The sequence below is a fragment of the Molothrus ater genome, chromosome 2 (genome assembly GCF_012460135.2).
Source record: "Molothrus ater isolate BHLD 08-10-18 breed brown headed cowbird chromosome 2, BPBGC_Mater_1.1, whole genome shotgun sequence".
NCBI classification, from domain to species: domain Eukaryota; kingdom Metazoa; phylum Chordata; class Aves; order Passeriformes; family Icteridae; genus Molothrus; species Molothrus ater.
In genome coordinates, this window is record NC_050479.2 from 15025991 (window position 1) to 15052458 (window position 26468).

The following is a 26468-nucleotide window of genomic DNA, read 5'->3' on the forward strand; positions in this document are numbered from 1 at the left end:
AATATTGCAATAAACATGGGCCTATGCCGATATTTTATATGCTGAAACATGAAATCCACCCCACATCAGGAGCACACAGCATATATGCATATATATGCATTTATATGCCAGCTACCTCACACGTTTCTGCTTGTTCAGTTCTGTACTGATTTATCCATCTCATGGATTTCTCTTGAAAATTATTATAGAAATAAAACTGATGTGCAATTACTCTTTTCATTTTTCTTGTTTTTTTCTGGAATCTACCTAGCACTTTGTGATTTAGGGCAGAGGAGAAATGTTGGCCTTACATTTCTGGCCTTACATTGATACTTTTAAGACATGTCTACGTAGTAAGCATCAGCAAACTCAGTCTGGTTCCTCACACTATCCCAGATCAAGATGAACCAGGCACAGAGGATGTACAGACACCTGACATAGTTTTGCACAATCATTTCAGGTCTAGAAGTTGTATAGGCACATCCATGCAGTTTCACATACAGTGTGCAGCACTTGCTTATCAGCTGCTACCCCAGGACAGTGCTCACTTTGCACTTTGTGTCAGATGCCCCCAATCTTTTTGCTTTCCTCACCCCTGCCCCACTCTTTGAAAATGGAAACTAGTCAAAGGGATCAAACAAGAGCAAGCTGTGCTGGGTTAGGAGTCCTTTCTTGCATTAGATTAACCAGGACTTATCTAGTAAATGTGCTGCTACAACTGCCTGGAGATGGCTGCAAAAGACCTGATCAGACAGCCATTTCTGTGCAGCACAATAAAGGTGGTCAAGAGAGAAGTAGGTATTCAAGAGGTAATCAAGAGACAAGCTGGGCCATATGCTCTTGCTGGAATCCTTCAGCCCCTGTGAACTTCCATGTGAGTTCCAAGCTGGCCAGCATGCTGACCCTCTACTTCACCTGGCACCTTGAGACTCCATCCGAGCACCAAGCAAAGCCTCCTCATGGCACCCAGGCAGCCATGAAGGATGAGAACAGGCCATCCTGCCTCACTGTGACACTGCAGCATCACAAACCCCCACTGATCACTACACTCACTTTGGCCAAGCTGCTTTCCCAGAGCAGGCATGGTGTTGGCTTAGGGAAGGAGGCTGGTGCAGCCCCAACAGGGCTGTGGGCTCTCCTCCAGTCAAAAAGAGCCTTTCTGTGCTGACAGAGCTGGGCACCCCAACAGGTTACAGGATGGACACTGACATAAACCAGCCAGATGCTAATAGATGCTGCAACCACCATCAGGGGCTGGCCCAAGGAAGGCAGTGCAGCCTGACCTAGAGGGATCTTTACTGTAAGCATGGAGTTAATACAGAGCCATCAGGCAAACACCCTTTGCCACAGCCCTCTAGAGGTGAGGGCTCCAGTTGCCATCCCCAAAGGTGCTTGATAAATATGAGCAGGCACTAACACACAACTAGCACTCCTAAGCAACCAGCACATGGCAAGTGTTGGTCTCTTTTTGTCATGCCATCCATGAGAGGATATGTCAGCAGCTGTACTGTCTGTGGGCACCATCACCAAGCCTTTGGGTTTTACAATTTACATCAAAATATCAAGTTTTTTCCTCTATTCCAGTAACAAAAGGAGGCTTGATTGTTTGCTTTTCTCCTTTGGAATGGCAAAAACAAACTGAGAAACAGATGTTGAGCAGTTTGATAATACCCAAAATACACACGATTTAATATAGTTAATCATGGGCAAAAAACCTGATGAAATGTCCAAACAAATTATTCTGAACACCACACCCTATGAGACAGGTAAAATCAAGAATAGTCCATGTGGATTAAGCTGATGAAAAAATTCAAATGTACCAAGCCTAATCTCTCTACAAGATTACAGCTTGTACTAATACGTATTATAAGATTTAATCTGAATTGGTCCAAACTACTGCATTATCATCATGATTTAAGAGATGTTATTAAAAATAATCAAAATTCATTTAGAAGTTCTCAATTTCTACAGCAGAACTTAAAAACTGAAGAGTAGTGAATGTTTAGCAAAAAAATTTAAAAATGAGGATGCACTTCTTATCAAATAAAAATATTGTGATGGTAAACATAATCAGTTTCAAGAGCACTAGGTTTTTACCATGACTACTGCATTCAAAGAGAACCACGCCTAAGACTACTCTTTGGTTGAGTTTTTATTCCCCCCAGCTTTTTTATATTAATGGATTAGAATTAAATACTTGGTTCTTTTCTGTAAATTTTCTGAAAACCATGTCCTTAAAATATTTATGTGAGGATAACAAAGAATTGTTATCAGGGAGGTAAAATATGTATTCAACTACTGTGCACAATTCAAGTGTCATGACTAAGAATGTTCTCATTTAATTAAAAAAAAAAGTTATAGCAAACTAGAAAATGTGTTAGTTCATCTGGTTATACATGTCACCTTTGAAATATTTTTTTTTTCTCTGTGAAACAGAAACCAAGCCAGGTACAGATGAGGCAAGGATAAGGAAGGAACATGGGACACAGCTTAAGGCTTCACAAAAGGCTTCTGACATCCTCCTGAAGTCAAAATCACACTTGTGCCCTGCAAGGTTTTCCATATATCTGATGAGTAAGAATTTATCATAGAATCTCAACTTCTCCTCCCCAGTAGGCAATTTAACTTGCCATATACCTCACTCTTGGACAAGGCCCTGGAAGTCCTGTCAGTATCAGGTCATACATCTCATTAACTGGCTAGAGGAGTTGCTGGTAAGAAAGTGTAAGAAAAACTCAGCTACAAGACACTCAGGTGCAAGAAAGAAGATGCTGCCCTTATAACCTTTCCAAGAAAGGTAACTAAAAGCAAAGCAAGAATTAATTAAAAAATACATTAACTGGACATATGACACAGACATAACCTGTGTCTAAGATTATGGAAGTTTTAAGAATTCTGATTCCTCTTAAATACAATCCTAAAACTCTGGGCAGCTACTTTTTGCACTATTTGTAGGCCATAATTCTCTCAGAGTTTGAGGAATTCAGGAATCTGTGTACATTATGGATTTATACTGAATCATTTGTGGCTGTGTAAAGGTAGGCTAATGAATCTGCAAGGAGGATCTGCTGCTCTTTTGGCTCAGCAAGTCCAGAGACCTGGGAGAGATGAAAATGCCTGTTCCAGGTGGCAGGTCAGAGTATCAGCTGTACTGACAGGGAACAGCAAGGTCACTGCACAGTCTGGCTGAGTGGCCACACTAAAACACAAACCTGAAATTTCTCAAATATCAGAGAAAGAAAACGCTATGGCAGGACTGAACAATGCTGTTGCTGGAATTGAAAAGTTTCCTTCATTTAACTGACTCCCTTGCTGCATTATGATTATTGGGCAAGGGGATAAATATGAGTTCCTTTCCTAGTTACAGATTCAGGGTTACAGGTAACTTTTGCTCTTCTGAATGAGAATGAGACTAATGCAGCCAATTGATGACCCCATATGTGAGAAAATAGGGTACTGGACCTTCTTTTCTAAAGGCTACTTTTTGCAGACAAGATACTGATTCAGAATCTTTTGGGTCTGATTCAACACATCTACCCTTAATAACCAGTCTACCTGCAAAATACAGTATTAATACAGTATTAGCTACAGGGAAGACTAATAAATATGTATGAACAGAATGGTCAGTTACTTCACAAACACTTTTTTTATCAAATTGTACTGTAAAATGGTCTTTTTTACCTTGGAACATAAGGTTCTGTTGGAGGAGGAGGTATGTAGAGATCCTGAAGGGCAGAGCTGTCTCTTTTTGTAGGTGTGCTGATTGTGCTGGATGGAGTAGCAACACTGCTTGTAGGGCTTCTAGGAATAAGAGGCTGGTTCAAAAGAGAGAGAGAAATAATCAGGATTATCCTTATATATTACACATTTTTATTTGTAAAAGCCAAAACCAGAAATAGTTCAGAAAGCTAAAGAAATAGCAGTTCTAACATTCTGCGTGATTCTCAACTGACTAAAAGCCCACTCATGCTAAGAGGACAGATCTACAATGGACATGTACTGTGCTTATAAAATTCACTCTTCTGATTGCATCTTTTTCCCTTTTGCACAGAAAGTTTATTACCAATGCCCACAAAATCAGTGATCACATGAGCTACTGGTGAAGCCTTAACGAGTAAATAACAAACAGAATCCAGTTAATTCCTTAAATAAACTAACATTGTAAAGAAAAAGTCTAGTGTTTACAGCAAAAGGTGCATAAGTAGGCATTAAATTGAATGTCAAGTCCTTCCATCTGCTCTACAGCTTAAGAATTAACTGTAAAAGCTTCAGCTTATGCCTGCAGATGCTGTTAAATCAGGTGCTGCATCCTCAGAGCACACATGCTATGAGAGAATCAACTGGAGATTATTATTATTATTATTATTGTTATTACTATTATTATTATTCATTCCCCTGGGTACACTCCTCACAAAATAACATTTACTCACAGGTAAATAAACTGTACCCTCCTTGCAAAATAATAATGAATTCTAGCTATCATTCCAGTCCAGATAGGATCCTTCTCTTAATCACATTTTTTCACAAGATTTTCTAAGTCTACACAGATGCAGAAAAATCAAATGAGACAAAAACTTTGTTTTAGTCTACTTTATAACACATCTGTCTATAAACAAAAGCCTTGTGTGGCTTGGTTTGTGTGATAGCTAAACTCAGGCAGAAGAAAAAGAAAGAGCAGAACAGCAAGTACAAGAGTATCTTCATACACCCGAAAAAGAATCCAATATTAAAACATACTGAGTTCTGCTTTGAAAGAGTTTTTTCTCCTCCATCTTTTTGGAAGTTTACTCCTTGAAGAAAGAAGAGCTAGGATTGAAGAGAGTTCACTATACCTAAAATTTCTGACCTTAGTAACTACTTAAAGACAGAAGCATTTCACATTGTATTGATGGCAGAGAAGCTCTAAATGTGGACTGAATGATAGATAGAAAGATCCTTCTCCCAGCACTGTTACCAATACTTTATGACAGAGCAAAAGGGTGCTCCTGTGCAGAATAATAAATTCTCATTTTCTAGATATTAATCTTGACCCTGTAGCAGAAAACCCAAAAAGTTTAAAGCAGGATCATTGCCAGAATGTTGGCCTTTCATCAGTTGGTGATAAGAGATACAAATCTATGCCTATCAAGCCAAGGCCCCATCACTGTGCCACTTTTTTACAATCTGTATGTAGGAACAACAAATATCACTTAGGAAACCTCATCCTTTAGCCAGTTACTGCCTTGTTTTGGAACAGGGCTGTGTTAGGTGCTATGTAGCCCTAACAAAATAAAATACATGCTTAAAATTTGCTTGTTAAAACTTTGCAAGTCCACCTTTAGAGCAACAGCTATAAACTGACACAAGTTTTCTAGGTTTGAATGTTCAAAATCTGTCTCCTATAAACAGTGATACTGCTTAACTCTTCTGTTGCTCATTAGAGTTAATGTGAGTATCCTACAGCCAGGCCAAAGAAAGACTGCCAGTACTTACAGGAAGAAAGGGAGAAAGACACACACAAAAACCAGACAGGTAAAAGACTTTACAACCACTAAAAACAAGACAAATCTACAAAAATAAGAATAAAATTGGTGGAAAGAACAGGTCAAAAACCCCAAAACAACCCCAAACATCCTAAACACCCTCCCTCTCTCTTTCAGAGAAACAAAAATCTTATCCTTTACATTTTCATCTGTGACACTGTAGCCTGTTGATGTTTTTGAACCACTAATACAACAGTGTTTGCTACCTTTCTGATACCCTGCACTTCTGTAACAAGAACACTTCGTGGCTTGCTGAGTGGCCTGCTGAATTATTTTTCATTGTAAGCCAAGAGGATTTTGTGACCTAGATCCTGTTTACACTTGTTAAGCCCAAGCTGTTTGCTCATGGCTCATACCAGCAGAAGCACTGAGAGGAAGACAAACTGTGCAGATGGGTTTGCTCTTCTCCATTTAGAGGAAGAAGTCAAAGCCTTTACTTTACCTGCGTGAAAAGGGAGGTAAGAGGAGAGGGGGACTTGGAGACCAGAACTGTGGCAGTCAACATAAGGTTATGGTTTATCTTACGTAGGGAAAATAATGGTCAAGCATGAAAATGTTCTGGACTTACAGGAGTGATGTGCCTCTAGTGATCCTGACAAGCTGCTGTAGGGCTGGAGGACACAGGGAAAGAATTTCCCTTGTGTTACAGCCTAGAAAACCTGGCTGCAACTACATAAATTCTAATTATATTGCCCTAACTTCTGGAAAAATAAAAAAAAAAAGCTCAAGTCTGAGGAATCTGTTTGGTATAACAAACAGCCCTGACATACAAGTCAGTTTGTCCTCCAGGCAAATTGCTGGCTGATCCTGGAAATCAGTTTGAGTTTAGACATCTTTAACAAATGTGTATTTTGGTTTATCTTTTAGCACAGGAAGGTGGTTGAAGCAGTGAGTGCAATAGGAAGAAATGGTATTCAGTCTAACCCAGAAAGCCACGAGCTATCCAACTTACTGAAGGCCAGTGGCTCCCTGTCAGAGATGAAGACACAGTGTAACTGTGGACACTGAATGACTGTGGTACCTCACAGGACAGCAAAGGAAATTCACTGTTCAGGGCACCTAGAGCTTCCAAGGGGACAGAAATCGTAATCCAATCCAATCCACGTGGAGGTAAAATCCTGTAGGATTGTCCCAAAACATACTAGGAAGTCTCACTTATTTTCCATATTGCTTTTGCATTGCCAAACTCAACTCTCTGCTGATTTCCAAAGAAACAAAACTTGTCCAACTAGAAAAAAAGGGAAATCCTAATTTAAAAATAGGTGACCCCTTTAAAAAAAAATCCCAGTATTTATCATGACTACACCAGCAAATCAGTAGGTTAGTAAGAATTTTTACATGGTAAAAACATTTAAATGGTCTCTCCTGGTAGTAGCTCAACACACTGAGAGCCTTGCTGTAACTACCACCTTGTGCTGTAGAAGTTCAGCTTTCATTTTCATGTACAGAATGAAAAAGTCTTCAGACCCCTCTGGTTGAAAAGAAAGCCTTCAGAACAGAAAACGTCCCACATGTGACCCTGCATGAATCTTAATCCACAATGACAGACACAAAATCTATAATTCAATATATTTTGGAGTACTATTTCTCAAACATTTTGAATGCACCACCCTCCCTCAGGTTCATTAGTCTTTACAGAGCCTTTCCTAAACTGTTGCTTGGCTGCAGAACAGGAAAGCAACCATCTTTACTCACAGCAGCAGGGAAAAAGGAAATCCCTGGCAGCACTGACTGGCAGCAAGCAAGTCCCCTCCCTTCAGTAGCTGTTCTGTCCCTGCTTGGCTCTGCCCTGTGGTCCCCACCTGCCTCTTGATAAACAGGAGCCATTACTGCTTTTTGCACTCCCAGTTCTGAAGAAACTGAGGGGGTGTCCCAGTGAGTCAGCATATTCTTTGATTTTTCTATCTAAACAATGAATGTAATCAATATTTAATATATACTATCTAAAATTATTTTAAATGTTTTTTAAAACTCTTTGAACATTTCATTAACACCCTTGGAAGCTGCAATATAAGTCTGAGAAACATTGCTCCAAAAAAAGACATACAATTTTTCAAAATATAAGCAAAGCTAATACAAAATTTTAAGTTTCTTTATCTTTATACAGTATTTGCATCAATAAGCAGATTTTAGTACCAGTATGTTTTTCATATTGAATCAAAATTACAACAATATATTGAACAAAATGTTTCCAATAAAATAAACTTTTTATAATAACAATCATGACATGAAATAATGAGATACTGTAACTAATTCAGACAGAGTTCATTTTAACAGTGCTACAAAGAATGCACAGTTCCCATGCAGTTAAAAGACAACTAAGTAATTTAAAAGCAAACAAATGAGTGTTTTATTCAAATTTAATAATTAAAAAGGGTAGGATCATTAGTTCTAGTCATAAATGATGAAAACAGTATATAACATTGTGTCTAGATGAATGAAGGAGGCAATATAATCAAATAAGAAAATATACTGAATAAAAATAATAAAAGCATCATTTTCTTTCAAACAAAGGACTTCTTATTGCTGCCTTTGCTTCTTAGGAAAATGAAAAGCTCAATGTGTAACAGTGGAAATATGATGCACATCTAATCCAAAACAAACTCTGTTAGAAAAACTACAGATACTGTAGTGCTGGTGCTTTTAAAACAGTACAATTTAATCAAATACAAAACAGTACAGCAAACTATAAAGATACACAAAAGGTGACATTTCAAAAGGCTGGGTGAAGGAGGGCTCGGAAGGTTTTCTTCCAAGTCAACATAGCAGATGTGGCTGGCAGCTGGACCTGCCCCATCCTCAGTGCCATGAGGAAGAGCCTTGTCCCTGACACCAGCAGGTGCATTCCAAATTAACCGAAGCGTGGCACAGGTTGCTCTAGCACTCCTTTTCTGTATTGAAAAAGAACTGGATGAACAGTTTTCCGCACTGTAATAAAGTCCATCTTCTTCTGAGTAATTAAAAAAGCATTTTCCAGAAGACAAAGGAGGGCTTTGCAGCTAGGTTCTTGCTAGTGTGCTGCCAGCGACTTACACAAAATTTCATATGCTCTGAGAATCTTCTCTATTGAACTTTCCACCTTTATTTCAACAGCACTTGAAGGAGCCTTCCTTTGAAACCTCCCCAGAACAACACAAAGTGGAAAGGAGAAATAAAATAGACAATCTAGAGTAGAGGAAATTTATTTCACTTAGGTTTTGAACCAGACAAAAATTTAGAGAGTTCAAAGATAAAATCACCTCTATGTCAAACAAGGAAAAAAAAAAGGGTTAAAGTTAATTGTTTTGTTCACCATATTTAGAAGCAGTCAGAAATACAAGTATTGCAAACTGCAATATTGTTCTAGGTTCTCACACAATGGATCAGCCTATGAAAAAAATTAACTGAAAGGCAAATTTAGTAAGGTTTGTCTTGCAGGCATAACACCTTAATATTTATGGTACAATACCATATTAATAAATACTTTCAATTTTGCGAAAGGCAACCACTAAATTCCCCAAGGCTACAGCTGTCTAATTCAACTGTTGAAAAAGCAGTAACAAAAAACACAGGCTGAGAAATCCCTTGACTTCACAAATTTGGACATGATTCTAAAATGCATCATGGGAGAACCTTGATTATCAGTATGAGGTTGGATACTGATGGATATTAAAACAGACAATCAACTCACTGAAAACACAAAAAAATAAACCTCAATCAACCAAACAGCACTTTCTTTAATCAGGACACAAGGGGGGGAAAAAAAGGAGTCTTTTTATTTCTGTACTGATTGACCTTAGAGCTGGAATTAGTGCGCTTGTAAATACAAACTCATTATGTAACGGTGCATGGTATAGCCAAAGGCTAATTGAATTATTTTACTGCACATCAAACCATTCAGTTTCAGGATGGCTACACCATATGCATAATTCTTCCTCTTCTTTCTTTCTTTCTCTCCCCTAACCTTTCATATTTATTCTAAGGTTAAGAATATTTATAAAAAGAATAAATATAAGTGTTTCTGCTAAAAAGAAAAAAACAACCTCACCAAGAATTAAGAATTAATCAATAATTATGTAGCCTGAATTTAACTCCTAGTTCAAGGCAAGACTGCAATGCAAAGGCAGAGCTGTTCAAAGTAAACAGCTGAAAATTCTAAGAAGCATTTATGCCAATTAAAAAGCAGTTAACATCTGAATGATCTAGAGGCATTTTCCACACTTGGATTCTGTGAATGTCTGGTTGGCATATGGCTAACCTAGATCACTAACAGGGGGCAGAAAACTCTTAAACATTTCATTATCAGTTTATAGTTTAATTCCTAGGACACCCTGTCACCCACACACAAACCAGCTCGATGCACTGGTGGTACCTGCACACTGCCTGAGCTGGGACACTCATTGAGCACTTTCCCAGCTCACAGGGATATTTATTATCTCTCCATTAAGTCTAGTTTGTCATGCAGCTGCAAATGGCAGACTTCATGTTCTTAAACACAACTGCAGACTGAACAAGCTGAATGTCATTTACCAATAATGCCTCCACATTATTCACTTTAAGCTAAAATTAAGTTCTCAGAGGTTCTCAATTTAAATATCACAATGTAAATTTTAATGTAAATGAGTCTTCTAATTTAATACACTGAAGTATTTACCTTCTACACCTATGGCATCATCTGTTAAACATATTGATTGGTGGGATAAATACAAAAAACACAAGTCTGATTTTGTATCATCCTCCTTACATTAGGGCACACTTCCACCTTCCCACCTCATTCATCACAATATGATTAGGCTGTGACACCAGTTTTCCTGTGTTCACTCTATTTGCAGAAACAAAAAGACCACAGCAGTTTTTTTGCTGATCCTATTTCCCATTTTGTCAGAATTTCACTCTATAATCTATATCTCACTCTATAATCTTTTGAATATTTTACACTTCAACAGAATTATTACTAAGCCACAATTTCCTTAGCTTGTATCTGCTGAATAATACATACAGTTCAATTAACTTAACTCTGGGATGACAGCACATTTGTAACATTCTCAAACATTTCAAGACATCCTGATATGGGAACACAAGTTAGCATAACCTCCCCTGCTTGCAAAGTTGATGTTAAGCAATGCTTTCCCTTATGTTTTTCTGGTATTTGGTATCACTTTCCTTCCTCTCCTCTCACATTACATCCCAAGCTTTATTAAAGAAAAGCCCTTTTATGCGAATCAGGAACATAAGAAATTTCAGAACAGCCACAGCATCAAATTGCAATTGTTACGCTTAAGAGTTTTTCTGAAGATTTTTTTCAGACAATTAGTTAAATAAATATAATATCTTCATATTTTAACAGCTATAAAATTACACTTCACTTGGACTTCTTTTGATGCTTGTTATTGATAAAATATACAGTACTGATTTCACATTTAGGCTACACTTAAACTTCAACATCAGCTGACTTTAACATCTGTTCAACTCTGATCTGAATAAATCCACAACAGAAATTTCCACATTATGCATCTTCTGAAGTTTGCAATTCACCATGGGGCGTTGTCCACACTCCTCCTACTTAAGGAAACTGTTGTTTCTCACACTAAAATTATAAATTAAAACAGACACACATATGCCCACTGCACACATAAGTGCTGAATGAGGTTCTGGCCTTTTCCTGGTGTCATGTTTGATAAAATCAGAGTAATATCATCATGATACCAGAATTATATCTGCAATGTTTAACAGTATCTCTATTTGTGCTCATATTAGCCTTGAAAATATTCATATTTTTCATGCTAACAGCAAGAACTGACCCTCCTACCCCAATACACCCATTGCCCCCCATTCCCCAAATCTGTAAGATTACAGAAAATCACTATCTAGGGTCAATGTCATCCAGTAAAGATAATCCACATTCAAAGTAGCTATCCAGATTCCCTTTATCATCAAATGCAGAGAAAGAGGCATGTGCAGGGGCAAATTCACTGTATCCTAAAGGCAGATCAGTCAAAAACAGGCCAAGATGAATGGATCAGTAATTACTAATGCATGTCTGCTGGCCAAAGGGAGTTTAGAAGAGAAACCTGAATGACATGTAGATAGTTACATAGTCAATCTAAAGTTAGATCAGTTGAATAAGACCCAAGTACCTATCAGAAACTTTTGATGTGGAGTCTGCAGTGTAATTATTCTTGTAATAAATGATAAAGTGAAGCAAAATGGAGTATTTAGGAGCCTGGCCCAATTTACTTGAAAAAATACCAAACTCACCCATGCTCAGCATTTAGACTGAAAGCATCTGAACCCATTTAAAGCAATGATGTGTATTTTAAATTTGTATTTATATTCTCACTAAAGGTATGGAAAAAGCCTTCAAGTATAGACATTCACACATTCATTTCATGCATCCAGATTTGCAATTTTATCTCCAGATGCTAATTTCTGGTTGAAAGTTTTTGTCACATGTGCATTCAGCTGTTTATATCTGAAAGGCCAAAACACCTCAATCATTTAAAATCTTAGTTTCAAAGACTCTAATGCATTTCACCATTATATAAATATTTATACACACACACACACACATATATATATACACACACACACACATATGAAAGAAGTTCTTTATGGCATTAGTTTTTAATGTATCTCCTCATATTTCAAATGGCATAGGACCACAGATAATGGCAGTGGCATTTCTATATCTCATTTTCCTTTTGTCCAAACTTTGCAGAAGTCTTTTCTCTTTCATATGTACTTAATTTTTAATTAGAACTTTTAGTGTGGTAATAAAAATGTCCTAAAGAATGCACTCTTTATACAAACAAAATAAATTTCTAAAGATTATTGTGTTTGAACTGAATGGAAAAATGGATTATTTGTTGGTTCCATCAGTTAGTTACATGCCTTCATCAGTCTGAATATAACTTTTATTTCCTAGAGTAATCCATCACAGTGACATTTTATCCTAGAGTTAAACATGAAAGCTTTAATGAAATTCTTCCACAGCTTTCAGCACGTTGCAGGTTTACTAAAATTATGTGCCCAGCCAGACATCCTGTGCTATGGCTCCTTATGTGCAAGCCTTCAGTCTCAAAGACAACTTTGACACAAATACAGCTTTGTTTTCATGAGGAAATTTTGATTGTCAAGTGGTTTATTGAATACAATCACCTTATAAATTTTCCTATAACTCCATCAGTGAGAATTCAAATATTTTAAATCCCTCATTTTTGAGGTTATACTGTAGTGAGATCTTCACAAGAAATCAAACTAAAATTTATCATTTGTGAAGTATGTTTGTCTCTCCTTAGCTAGAAAAAAATATCTGAGGCTACTTTTCTGCCTTGTAGAACACTGGGATGGTTACTTTTTAACTTTGAAAAGTTCCAACAGGTTTAATTTCAATTAGCCTATGAGAACAAATCGCATAGAAATAATTTCAGAAACAATTTTTCAAAGTATACAAGAGTAAATCTATATGCTGCTGAGGATGAAGCACAATAAAGCATCATTGAGATAATCTGTAGTTAAAATGATGGTGTATGACTTATGATTAAGCTTCATTACCTGCAGAGCAAGGGGCTTCCATCTCATATTTTTCAGTAAAGCTGGTGCTGAGGTAAGCATGCTCTGAGGTCGCTTTTTCAAAGTTAAGATAACACCACTCGGATCCTCTCGTAGTGCATTCACCAAATTTTTCAACTGCCACCCCACCTGGTAACCAGTAAAATCATTACAATAAAATTGAGGTACATTATTCAATATGTAATGTTCCCTTTTTAAATAAGATTAGTAAATAACATAAAGGAGTGTATATATACCATAAAGGAGATTAGGTCTAGAAATGTCTAAACTTAATTACTGCATAAAAATCACATAAACAGAAATAATTACTATAATGCATTAAGATGTATATGCATCATTTCAGGTTTTAGAATTAATAACTTATTTCACTGCAAATGCACAATTAAATCTCAAGGTGTTTTCAAACTCAAATGTCAGCTCTGGTACAGACTTTAGAGACTAGAAAGTTAAAAAGCCCTGGCTTTTGCATTGACAGTTCATTTCAAAACTGAGCAATTTGTACTTTGTGGTTACTTTTCAAAGGTCACTAACCACATATAGTCATACACTACTACTCCTAGCAGCTTATGCAGGCACAAACCAGTTCAGGAAAACCTACTCTTCACACTGCTATAAAAATGAAGCCAGAATCACAAGGCCTTTTTTAAAACAGTGCTTCTTTCATGATGATTTCAGAAACAAATACAGTAAACGAATGACAGAAATGTAGTCCAGTCACTACGCATTAGCCCAAAATAAAATTTTCCTAATTTAATTGCAGCATTTTGAAATATTTTAAAATTAAAACGTTGATTAAAATGGAAAGCAATAAGTTTCTATTTATAAATCCAAGGAGTCTGAATAATTTATACTGCATTTTTGGAAAAAGTACTTTAAATACTAAAACATTTTAATTTATGACAATGGTTTTAAGTCTGAATATGGCCTGATTACAAGGTACCCATTGCAAAATGCTTTAGGATAGTAAAAGCATGCTTTTTGAAGTTTGGTACCTAGACTGGCAATACATACAATCATACATCCCTTCAAAATCTCGGCCTGTAGACCCAGAAAGTGATTATTTCTGTAAATTCAACAGCTTTTCTACCTCTTTTTTCTCTGTCCCCCACCCCTGCCATGCTAAACAAACAAGTACATCTCCCTAATTTGTAAATGATCACAGTTATGGCTATTTTCCTTCTTTCGCAATTTGTAAAAGAACACTGTCAAGAAGCAAATTATCCAGCTGAGAAGAGGAAAAACAAAGATCTAGAACTTTGAAGTGATAAGGTTATTTTACATTTGAATAATACATTTGAAAAATCCAATTAGCAGTGTGAACAACGAGCACAGATGCTCCTTATCACTGGTATAGTGCTACATGACACAAACATATATTACCTATGCTTAAGCAAAATAATCACATGTAGGTTGTTGCTACTTATTTTGTGACTTATTTCATATTACACCAAGTAATACCTCACTTTGGTTAGTATCACTTATTTTAAGAACTGCTTCTCCCAAACAAGCCACTTGAGCCAACAGTGATTTTACCAACAGCCCTGAATCACAGACATAGCTCAAATCCCATCACCCTTTCTTCAGCTCCTGTGAACCTACCTGTCCTGTTTCCACCACAGCAAAGCCCAATATATCCACGATGCACTTCTACAGTAAGATTATTGTATGCAAAGAAAAAGGGTATTGATAACATGCATCTTCATAGAATATTTTTCGGCTTTCACAGAAAACTTCTAAGCATGCTGAAATCTTTATTTTTACTCCCATATACTAGGCATATGGCTATTATACTTCGAACAAATTGAAACATTAAATTAACCAATTGCATCTCAATTCCCACATCCCACTGAAGTTTTGTCTTTCAACAACATTTAAACAAAATATCTTTGAGCCCAAGCTTTGTGTGTAAGGACATTGTAATCTTATAAAAAAAACTCTTGCTATTTACAATACTGTTTTCTTATTTGAGAGACTCGCACCACTGCTTAGAAGCAATATATTCCCTACAGTTACATCATGTCACTGTGGGCATATGTGAGCTTTCATTTGCTAACCAAAAGAAGGAATCATTGGCCTGCAGTTCATGTAAGCTATCTCTGTACCTAAGGTACTGCACACTGTAATTCCCTAATGCAACAGCTGAAGAGGGGGATTAGTGGAGCAGAATCCTTCTGCTGAACAAAGTAGCACAGGGAGCCTTGAGGAGAACATGACTTGACCTCAGTTATGGAGTCAGGATGTAAAGTTCTTCCCAACAAACTTGGTAGGACACTGCATGTGAAAACTGTATTTTAAAGCCATCTGTTTCTCATTGAAATAGCCAGAGGAATATAAACAAAACTGGGGCTTTTTGGCCATCCTAGCATTTTAAAAATTATTTTAAATGCACTTCCATACTTTGCAGAGATAAACTACCTCGTTTATTTGAAATATGCATTACATTGCAATAAATGGGAGATTATCTAGTCTCTTCATAGGAGTTTGGGGGATTAAAGAAAAAAATAGCTTCAAAGCTCTAAATCTGATGTATGTAATTTAGAAGCTCATGAATAAAAACAATTTAACTTAATTTTTCACAGTGAAATTCTGAGTTTACTATAAATTTCAAATGAAGTTCATCCTTTGCTTTTATCTAGTTCCCTGACAAAAGTTTTCTGGCTGTTCAGACAGGCCTTGATGGCTTCTTGTAATTTGAACAGAAAGAACTAAATTGGCCTAAGAGGAACAATTCACATAAAAGGTAGTCAACAATCAATTGAAGGAAATCAATGCCCACATAGGAGGCCTGGTTTTCAGTTCCAACATAGTTCAGATCCTCTCAAAATTCATTCTGACATGGACAAAACAATTTTTTTGAGGAGGTCAGGCTGCAAAGCAGAAAAAGCAGGGACTACATCTGGAACTGAAAACTTTTTCAGAATTCCACTTCAGTTACACATAAGCTACCCTTTAACTACAATTTGGTTTTATTCTCTCTAACATCTCCTTTCTCATTACCACAGTTAAAAATTTGCAACTTCTAATCATCAAATTTTTTGGGCAGAATTTTCTAAGTTCCTATCATATCCTTGCCCATTGTACTGCAAAAAGGACAGTAACAAGAAAGTTTCAACACTGGTTTGAAAATTCAATATATATGTAAGAGGACTGTATTAGCAGACAACTTTACTTACACTAAAATAACCTGAGCAATTTATTTTGAAAATAGTGCACTATGCCGACCAGGTGGCCATTTTTATGGGGCAAGGAAGATACTGTTGCTTGTTTTAACATAAAATTACATTGTTAAACTAGTGCCACCTGGAAGCAGCAGCCAGGAGAGGTGTCTGATGGCAGCCTAAACCCAGCATTGTGTTTCGCTGCCCACGCCTGAAACCCTGCGCAGCTCACGGCCACCAGGACAGCCACTGGTGCCCTGAGTGTCTTGGTGAGATGGTTTTGCCAACATTACAGCAGCTCTGCTGGAGGAGTCTGCCAGGGCAGGGAGGGACACAAGGGGTGACCCACACCTATGGACTGGAGGCCCAAGGCCAGATCCACAGTGTTTTTGGGTGGCACAGGCAGGGGCACCACACTCCCAAAGCAGAGGGAACCCTGCAGAAAGACACAGCCTGCACACAGGGTGCCTACAGCACCAGCATCAGGCCACCTCCACATTTCTCATTCATTCCACCACTTCATGCCCAGGGACTGTGGCCAGGCTGGGAAGCCTCACCAGGGTGCTCCAGAGTCACTCAGGACACCCAGGTTCCTTCAGCAGGGCAAGAGTGGCACACGGGAGGGACAGCCCTGACACATCCTCCTCCTGTCCTTGCCAAGCATCCACTAACCCAAATCACAGGAAGCTTTAGCAAAGGGTGCTGTTAGAAGTCCCCATCCACCACCTGGAAAAAAACATGCTTGTGAGCAAGCTGAGATACATTTAAAAGATCTCTATGCTTCTTTGGCTTTCAGAAAGTCCATCTGGATGACACTTACAATAGCCTGAAATTAAACTTTTATTTTGAATTCCTATTCTAAGTTGTCAAGAATTTTACTTTTAAATAATTAAAAGTTGTTCTTAAATAGGTTTTCCCCCGCAAATTAACCTATTACCCCCTTATGACAAGCTTAGAAGATTGGCAATAATCTTGCTTTTTCTGAAAGTAACCACAACCATTCATTGAATCTTTTTGTCACTCAGCTGCACTCATGACAGTATTCCCATAGTCCTGGGTTCATTCATGAGTACTGCTGTAGGTTATGATCCAGAAAGGAGATGTGTAAAGTATTTGAGCAGGCAGCTCAAATACAATTGGATGGCCCTGCACTAACTATTTTTAGGATGCTATGAAATAACCTACAGTCTGAAAAATCTATGACTTGTATCCCCAGAGAACAGCTACATCATTTAAAAGCAGTGTGCAAACCCAATACACAGTGCAACTACAGCATTGAGAGGGTGGGATAACAGACAAATGGTAAAGAGAACAGAGGTCTTATTTTTACAGGCATAATTGTATTCTAAGTGTGACCCATGAAAGTTACTGAAAGCTTCCTGCATCCATGAAAACAAAACTGTTATTTTTTTTTCCATTACTTTAATTATTTCCTGACTTGCAGATTTTTAAAAGGTAAAAGTAGTAATATCTTTATGCTTTTGAAGGAAAAATAATACCTTGCTGCTAAATATAATCTGCTAAGCCATTTCCTATTTTCTAACTATGGGAATATGCAAAATCCACTCTAGTGTCTAATTTTAAAAAGTTGGTGGACTGGGAAGATAAACAAAATTATTTTTTTTTCAATGTTCCCTGTAATCAGTTGCATGCGCCCAGAGTACTTTGACTGATCAACATTTCAGGCTTCAACTCTTCAGCTAAAAAACCTGAACAATTTCTAGGAGCAAAAATGCATTCACCTTAAAAAATAGGTTTTTTTAAGACTTCCATATCAAACACTATCTTGCATTTAATGAAAAAAAATAGTGCATTAAAAAAAAATCCCCAACACTGCACTTCAAATAACAAATATCAAACGTAGCAGATTGTTAAGCAACTTAGAATCTGACAAGAAATTCAACAGCGTCATGCCGTTAAATTGGCAAACTGATTTCCATGAACACTGGCCAGGAACAAGCTCAGTCAGCTACTAGCCCCATGAAACAAATGTAAGTAGCAAGTATCTTCTTCCCTTTCCTTTGCTGCAGATGCCTGAAAAGGTGAAAAATTAATGGAAAGCCATAGGTCTTCTGTCTCCAGAAAATATAACTAGTGAGGAAACCACAAAAGGATGTTTACAGCATGGACCACCACAGAGGTGAAAGCTGTGTCTGTATGCAGTAGGGGAGGCAATGTCAGGAGAGCAGGAGATGTCTTTTCAGGGATTTATCCAGGTTCTTAAGCTAGCATGATAATAGCATCCCACTTGCATAATAGTTTTCTCCTGAAGAGGAGAGGTTAATAATACTGTGATTGCATAGGCTGCAATTCTAATTAAAGAGTATCTTGGCTACATTATTTAAATCAATGCAATTCTAATTCGATGTTAAAAGTCAGTTCTGTGCATCCTTAAAATGTCACTGATCATACTGCACTGTATCATTGCCCAAAGTCACAACAATAAAGTTTGTATGTAAAGTACATTGAATAAAATCACATCTCTTACTTGAATAATTCCTGATATTTCACAAAATCTTCTGCTTACAACCACCAAACCATGAAATAAGTGATTTTTAAATTCATTTTTGGTTATGTACACTAAAGATCACAATTAAGAGACTTTCCCAAGAATAAACTAAGTTAGGATCCAAAGTGAGAGTGCAGAAATCACCACCTCTCATTAAGCTGCCCTAAACACATTTCCTTGTCAGAACACACATCTGACTCAGAGCTTAACTTCCACAAGTACAGCAAAGTACCACCAGAATTCAACAATCTTGAAAATATTAGTAACATGAATACAGAGCACCTCAGTATAGGAGGCAACCATCTGTATTATCCATGAGGGAACTAAAATGTGATTTATCCAGAAACAGAGAATCAGTTTTGTACTGAAGCTTGGACACTGTTAATAGCAATGCTTACCTTTCATTTTGTACTGATACAATCAACCTTCAGCTCAGAGCTACCCCATTGCTTTTGAGTCATTGCTAGTACAACATCCTAGAACAAATAAATGAGCATATTTGTTGGAAGAGCAGACTCCAACTTTATGGGTTTGGTTATATATTTTACAGACATAAAGGTCAGTTACTAGGTACAATTTCTAAGGAAGAAGGGTCTCATTTCCCCATTTTAGGGTATGGCTCTAAAAAATGGGGTTGGTTCCAGCTCAGATTTGGTGCACCTCTGAAATTCGAAGCGTTTTCCTTCACTTGGGTACCTGCAGTGTGGCAATTATAAGGCATCTGTCTCTTCAACCAGGAGCACAGATAATCAGAAAAGACAGCTACTGGCAATTTGAAAGGTTTTTACTCAACTCTCCATCTAGTTTCAGAACATGGATCTCTGCACTTTCTAGCCTCAGAAGGACTAAACTCAGTCAAATATTTTCAAATACTACAAAGGTGTTTCAAGCACCAAGATGTGCATAACTTCCATGGGGGCAAAGCACTGTGCTGATGGGACTATGCAAACACAAACCCCAATCATACAACAGGCAAGAAACCATTAGCTCCTTGCACTGGCATATGGGCAATGAGGGCTCTGGTCCCAATTCCCACACACCACTTTATGTAATATAAATGCAATACAAACTAACACATGCTGCAGAGAACAGGGTCTGGGAGCCCTGTTGTGATGAGCAGGCCCTACCCATTTCTTCAGCAAGGACACAGAAATTAAACTCTTATGAACAAAGGTGCTGCCACCAGAGTCCCTGCTTGGACTCATTTTCAAGGGCTTCCAGGGAATATATGGAGAGCCCAGGCGCCTATTCATTTCAGCAGGGCTTCTGCCAAAGGACAGTATCCCCCCAGCCTAGAAAGAGGCATTTCAGCATCCTTGGGTGGCCTCTGGTGAATGCTAAGAAATCTCAAGTGCTATCTAAACAGGCACAAAGAGCTGGTGGCAGGAGCTGGAGGCTGAGGCAGAATTTAGGCAGACTGGGTCACACCCTGCTTTCTCACCGATTAAGCTGCAGTATAGATATGGATGGCTTCCCTCCTCCTCAGGGGAGAGGAAGAGCCAAGTTCTCCACATTTCATGTGGCATAAGTAATGTGCTCTTCAGAAGTGACCCTGCAGTATTAACCCCCAGCCACATTTGCTGTACAGGAATTCATTTTTGTGGCCTTGTGCTTCATCTCACCATGGGAATTTGACTTGTGTGTGTGCATTGCACAGTCCCATCCCCAAATGCTTGTCCTGGAATTACAACAAACATATGGAAACATACATGCATACACATATGCATATTTCTTTCAGATTAGATTTACATTATCAAAACTTATTATTTTAGAATGATTCCAGTGAGTCAGTAATTCCAACAGTCTTTGACCTCCCGCAGATTTCCAGTGTATAAATAAATTACTTGAGATCCCCAGCTAAAGTGCTGTTGCCCTTGAAGCAGATGTTTCTTGAGACTGAATTCATACAGTGAAAATAAATTAAGCCATTACATAGAAATTGTCAAAAAATCCCAGAATTAAGGACACTAATCACCAAGCAAACTGAAAAAAAAATCCAAATTGAAAATAAGCCTGTAAGCAAACTTATGCAGCATCACTTAGCTAAAGGGAGGACAGGGATATGGAGTTAAATGAATTAGTCTTAAAAATGCAGGAATTATGTAGTCGTGATAGAGCTTTTCTTTTTTTTTCATTTTACTTCCATTAAAATAATCTACCATAGACTATGTACTCTGTTCAAGCCACTGAGTTGTTTGAATCCAGTACTAAGTTTTTTTAAATAAAAATTTACGTGCTCACAGTACATTTACTCAAATCATAGAATTTCCCTTGCTTTATTTTTTCCTCCCATGGGAGCATGGATTTGCTTTTCTTACTGTTTTGATCTATTTTTACAACAACTATCACTGTCTTACACTTCCTCACAGTTAGCTCCTAATTTCATCAGAATAAGACAACAGATTATGCAACAGAACATCAGGCTTGCACCTGAAGATCAGCTGTGTCATGTACACAGCTGTTACCTGCACAAAGCACAGAAGTATTCAAAATTATTCCATCTTAACTCATATATGGACCAGGCTGTGCACGACTGTAATGTCAGTTGTGTTAATATGCACAACATTGAAGACATCTCTCCCTAAGCTTTCATCATCTTTTCTACAGTGTAGTTCAATTTTCAGCAACCTCAGTTAAAAGGAAATTATTAGCAGCAGAATAATACCTGCCTTCCTTCCCAAATACACACACCTGAACATACCCTAACAGTAAGCCTTTTTAACCTCCTCTTATGAGACAAAAAGAGGTACATAATCTATATTCTGTTCTACAGGCATCAAAAATGTTAACAATAGAAAACTCTAATTCTACTTAATATCTGCTACCTGGCAAAAAAATACTCTAAGTATATATTCTGAAATAATCATTTCAACTGCAGAATTTACAGTATTCTTACTATAGAGAACATACTGTTAAAATTTTAACTGCCTGCAAATACAAATTGTACCAAGATTTGGAGCCAGCAGCAACTACTGAGAATATGAAAATAATTTTTATCAGCAATATATGCAAAACATTTTGGCAATATATTGTCTTTCAATATTTATATTGAAAATATTAATACCATTTAGAGCACCACATAAAGGGTTTTTTTTTCCTATGGAAATGCTTCCATGTGGGGAAAAAAACCAAAACAGAAAAAACTCTCTAAAATAAAACCATTAAAATACATCATCTTCCAGTGTGTTCTGTGCAGAAAGATGAATTTATCAATTAGGTCACAAAAATACTCCACAGAACACTGCAGCAGTTTTTAGCAAACACATCCTCAGGAGTATAGTCCTAAGTATAGCTTGTATAAAAATACTAGACTCAGATATGGACTCAGAAACGTGGCTATTGTCAGTGGTGACACTATGAACGCCCACCAGTGACACACAGAAAAAGTCAATTGGTGTCTGCAGAGGATTTTTTACCACAATTACCCTGCTTTTAAAAGATACTTTGGTGCCCAAAAGTCAGCCCAGGTGTGTATTCCTAAACAACAGCTGCACAGAGCAATTTATGTCCTCAACTACTAAAGAATTTTTTCCCCCAAAGAAAAATAATTTAAGAACTCAGTTATGAATTTTGTCTGCTGAATGTTGTCCCTGTATGTTCATATAATCACACAAGTAAAGTACCAGGGCTCAATAGCAGTAGAGTTGTCCATTCTGGGGTACAGCCAGGACAGAATAAAAGAAATCTGGTTTTGACTGAGCTGTAGGTCAGCAAATGGTATTTGGTAAGCAAGACCACAATCAGCTGGTAGGGAATACCTCTAGAAATACAATGTATGGGTACTGAAGCCATGTCCCAGTCCTATGTGATGAAGAGCATCTCTTGTTGCACCAACTTCTTCTTGAGAGAACTTCCTGAAAGGACTTGAACAGCAACATCAACCTTTCAGTGCTTGACTGTTCACAGCTCCATCAGTTCCACACCAATCCCATAGATGCGGTTTACCATGCCCAGCACATATTCTAGAGCACCAAACTGCAGCAGAGAGTCAGGACCAGGTGCTCTGGAGCACACAACCAAGAGCACACTGGATGTGAGATGCCAGTGCCCAGGCTACAGGACCAAATGTGCCAAAAAGTATGGACCCCTTATCCTGGCAAACTACAAAGAGTTTAGAACAGAGCGCTACAGAACTAGGTTACTTCCATAAAGACTTCCATGAACATTTCTGGATAGCCCTATAAAGGTTATAAATGTAAATTCCACCTTTAAAACTAAATATTTTTGTTAACATTTACCAAACTTCTATAAACAGAGAAAGTCCAAGAATTCAGAAAGTATTAAAAGCATGATTTGGGAGCTGTTCCTCTATCTCCTCCTCCATAAAACCCCCATGCATGACAGCAACAGAAGGATATTCAACAAAAAGCTTATTTCCCTCAACTTTCATGAACTTGCTGCATTTTTTTTTGTTCAAGTCAAGTCTCACAAGAAAATAAAAGTACTGTTTTAAATAAAGATGTTGTGAATGGAAGTTATATAAGGTGTCAAATACCTTATGTTAAAAGCTGGAATGACCTGGCTGTCCCCTCCTTTGTACTGTTGATGCCTTAAGTTTTAGCTTTCATATTTTCAGATTCTGTACTGCATTAGTACATAACTCTGAACTTCATATAAAGTGTCAGCAGGTTCTCTTCACAGTTTAGTTAAGCAAAACAATCCTTTTCCAGCCTGAGAACCAAGGACACCATTGCAGCTTCAGGCCCAAAAAGTTTAAACAGCACTGAATTGAGGAGAGCAGTCTGAGAGAACAGGACTTCATAACCTGAAGCTGTAATTGGACAATTAACTCCAGTATGTAAATGGACCAAAACGTACAAAAGTGTGAAAACTCCTGACCCATCATCCGTCTTGGGTGGAGCCTTGGCCAGGCTCTTGTACTGCCCAAGGTGTGTGCTTTGAAGGCCTTTTAATAAATACCTTCTTAAGTTATTCCTTGAACACTGTCTAGCCTCTGTTCCAGGTAGCTTCTCAGGGCATCACTGTTCCAACCCACTTCCCCACTAAGGCTCTTTAGAAATACAGACTCATTAAAAGCCAAGCTAACAAGGCCATAAATGAAATACCTGTGTTAACAAAAGCCTAGCTGGATCCGAAACAGTGAAGAAAAAACAAACAAATATTTGCAACATAATTTTTCTACTTAGAGGTGTTTTGTTTGGTTGTCCCCCCAGAATAATAAGCCATCTACTGAAAACTCCATTTTGGGTGCATACACTCTAGAGATTCACTTGGACCCCAAGTTCAGAATTTTTTATGAGCTGGAATTTACCATCTTCCAAAAAATCCTAAGACATTCTGTAGAAGTTGAACTTTCCTCACTAATTGTACAGTAAAACTTAAAAATCTGTTCTTTCATTTTCCTAAACAAAGATTTAATTTAGGATGAGTATCTTGAAAGGCATCATATCCTTAAATGCATATCCTTCCAACAAAGCAAGGTATGATCTTGTAAATGTATCTGTCATGCTTCAGAATAATTTTAGCAAAATCTCCTCTAAGTTTTTGTACTGTAAATATCAAAAGAGTTCCTGTAAGTATATTATGTGGACTTGGTTTGGCACACTGGAGTTTCCACAGTAAGCAATCTGCTGTTTAAAAGCTAAGTGTTATCTACTACAAATTGCCAAGATACCAATTCCAACTTATAGGTGCCAAGTACACTAAACCTACCAGCTTCTACATGCAACAGATTGATAATTGACCATAGTCACCTATTTTTTCCCCATCATCAATATTTACATAACTTCTGATGAGTTTTAGCCAACACACACAAATTTTGGGAATCCATAACTCTATCACATCATATCAAATGTGTATTAAATCCATAAGTCATATCATAATGGTATTCAAATTATATGCAATATGCCAAATATGCCTCCAAAATAAAAAAAACTATTACACAAGAACAGACTGTTAATTAAAAATCCTATACCATCCTGAGTCTGTGCATCCCCATTCTCTGCATGCAGTATTTTTTCTACTGTTTTATCACTGATAACAGCAACCCGAAAGAATACTGTGGAGAGTACTAATTCATTTAAGCAGTAATACAGCACTTTTAGTTCCTTAAAGAAAGGACTATCCTGAGCCAGAATAAGCTCTTGAATTATATATGGGCAGAAACATGAGTGTTGCAATGAATCAATTTGCAGTGCAAATTCTGAAATATCCAAATGAGGAAGGTGTTTTTCCTTGTTTATTTACATTGGAAATATTTTAGACATGCAGGCTTTTAGACAACATTAAGGATGGAATTTGCAGGAAAGTTTAGAAGACATTGTCTAAATCCTTTGAATCTTAATAGAAGAGTCACAGAATCACAGAATCTTTTGGGTTGGAAGGACCTTAAAGATTACCTAGTGTTAAACCCCCTGCCATGGGCACTGACATCCCCACAAAACCCAGTCCAATCTGGCCTTGAACATTTCCAGGGATGGGGCATCTACAGCTTCTCTGGCTAAGTTTTTCCAGTCCTTTACAAGCCTCTCAGCAAAGAATTTCTTCCTAACACCTAATATAAACTTGTCCTCTTTCAGTTTAAAGCTATTCCTCTTGGCCTATCAATAAAGGCCCCTCATAAAAAGTTCCTCTCCAGAACTCTTGCAGCCCCTTCAGTTACTGGAAGGTGCTACACAATCTCCCCAAAGCCTTTTCTTCTCTAGGCTGACAACCCCAACTCTTTCAGCCTGTTCTCACAGGAGAGGTGTTCCAGCCCTGGGATCATCTTCGTGATGCCCTCTAGACTTGATCTAACAAGTCGATGACTTTCTCATATTGGAGGGAGTTATAACCCTTAGTTACAGAGCTACTAAAGAACAGATCTGTCCTGTAAAGCAAAACTGACACAGAATATCCACATAGCTATTTAACCCCAAGAAACCACTATTTACAGGACAATTTTCTGAACATTAACTTTTCACTGACTTTAGGCCTAATAGTTCTTTTTTTAATTTAGAAGATTCCAATAGTCCAAACATCCTGCCAGCAACAAGTGGAATAATCCTGTTATGCATGTTTTATATTGAATAGCAAAAAATCTAATCACTTTAAATTCTTTGATTTCACTGCCAAATGAAATACTACAAAGATTAAGCATCACTACAAGCAGAGGATGTCAACAGATAACTTAGAACAATTTGACACCCAGTATTAGGACATGCATAATGATAAATCAGTATAAATCACTTAACCATTCTCCTACTTTGTCATGCTGCTTATTTGAAAGCCGGTGGACTTTCTGAAAAAGCAGCCTTTTCATAGTTATTACAATACGACCCTTGTAAAAAGTATTATCTAACAAGTTGGAATTTTAAACCAATTGTATGGAACTTCTCTTCCTCATATTTGTATTTACTCTCTGAAATATAAAGTACAAAAGACAGAAATTAATTTCAATTTGACAGATAAATACACTGAAATAACTGAAGAAAATTTTTTAAAAGGGGGTTTTAACTCTAAAAGACATTAAAGTTATTTTTTTTTTCATTTTGAGTCCTCATTTACAAGACATGAGCTTAATAACAGCTACATGTGAATAACACTCCCTTATAGCTTTAGAATTAGATATTTTAAAAAATCAGATATTTAAGCAATTTAATCAGTTATTTCTATGGTCAGTACTAGTGATATAAGTATTATGAGTTACATATGATATGTATGATATGTACATATGATATATAAGTTATAGGGAGCAAGTTGTCCTGTATCTGCTGCTGGTGAGTAGTACAGCAAGTGTGAAAAAAATCA

The 26468-nt window shown here is 37.4% G+C and overlaps 1 protein-coding gene across 5 annotated transcripts in view; it reads right to left on the bottom strand.

Annotated features, from left to right (window-relative positions):
- The window catches only part of CNKSR2 (connector enhancer of kinase suppressor of Ras 2), a 206924-nt gene that overhangs the window by 81419 nt on the left and 99037 nt on the right, over positions 1 to 26468 (bottom strand). For 3 of the 5 annotated variants that reach the window (XM_036390809.2, XM_036390579.2, XM_036390508.2), the window contains exons 9-10: positions 13035 to 13181; positions 3661 to 3794 (exon numbers count right to left, since the gene is read on the bottom strand). In XM_036390809.2, the coding sequence (XP_036246702.1) occupies positions 3661 to 3794; positions 13035 to 13181 (281 nt within the window). The remainder of the gene's footprint in view (positions 1 to 3660; positions 3795 to 13034; positions 13182 to 26468) is intronic. The other 2 variants (XM_036390899.2, XM_054518168.1) reach the window with 1 other exon arrangement.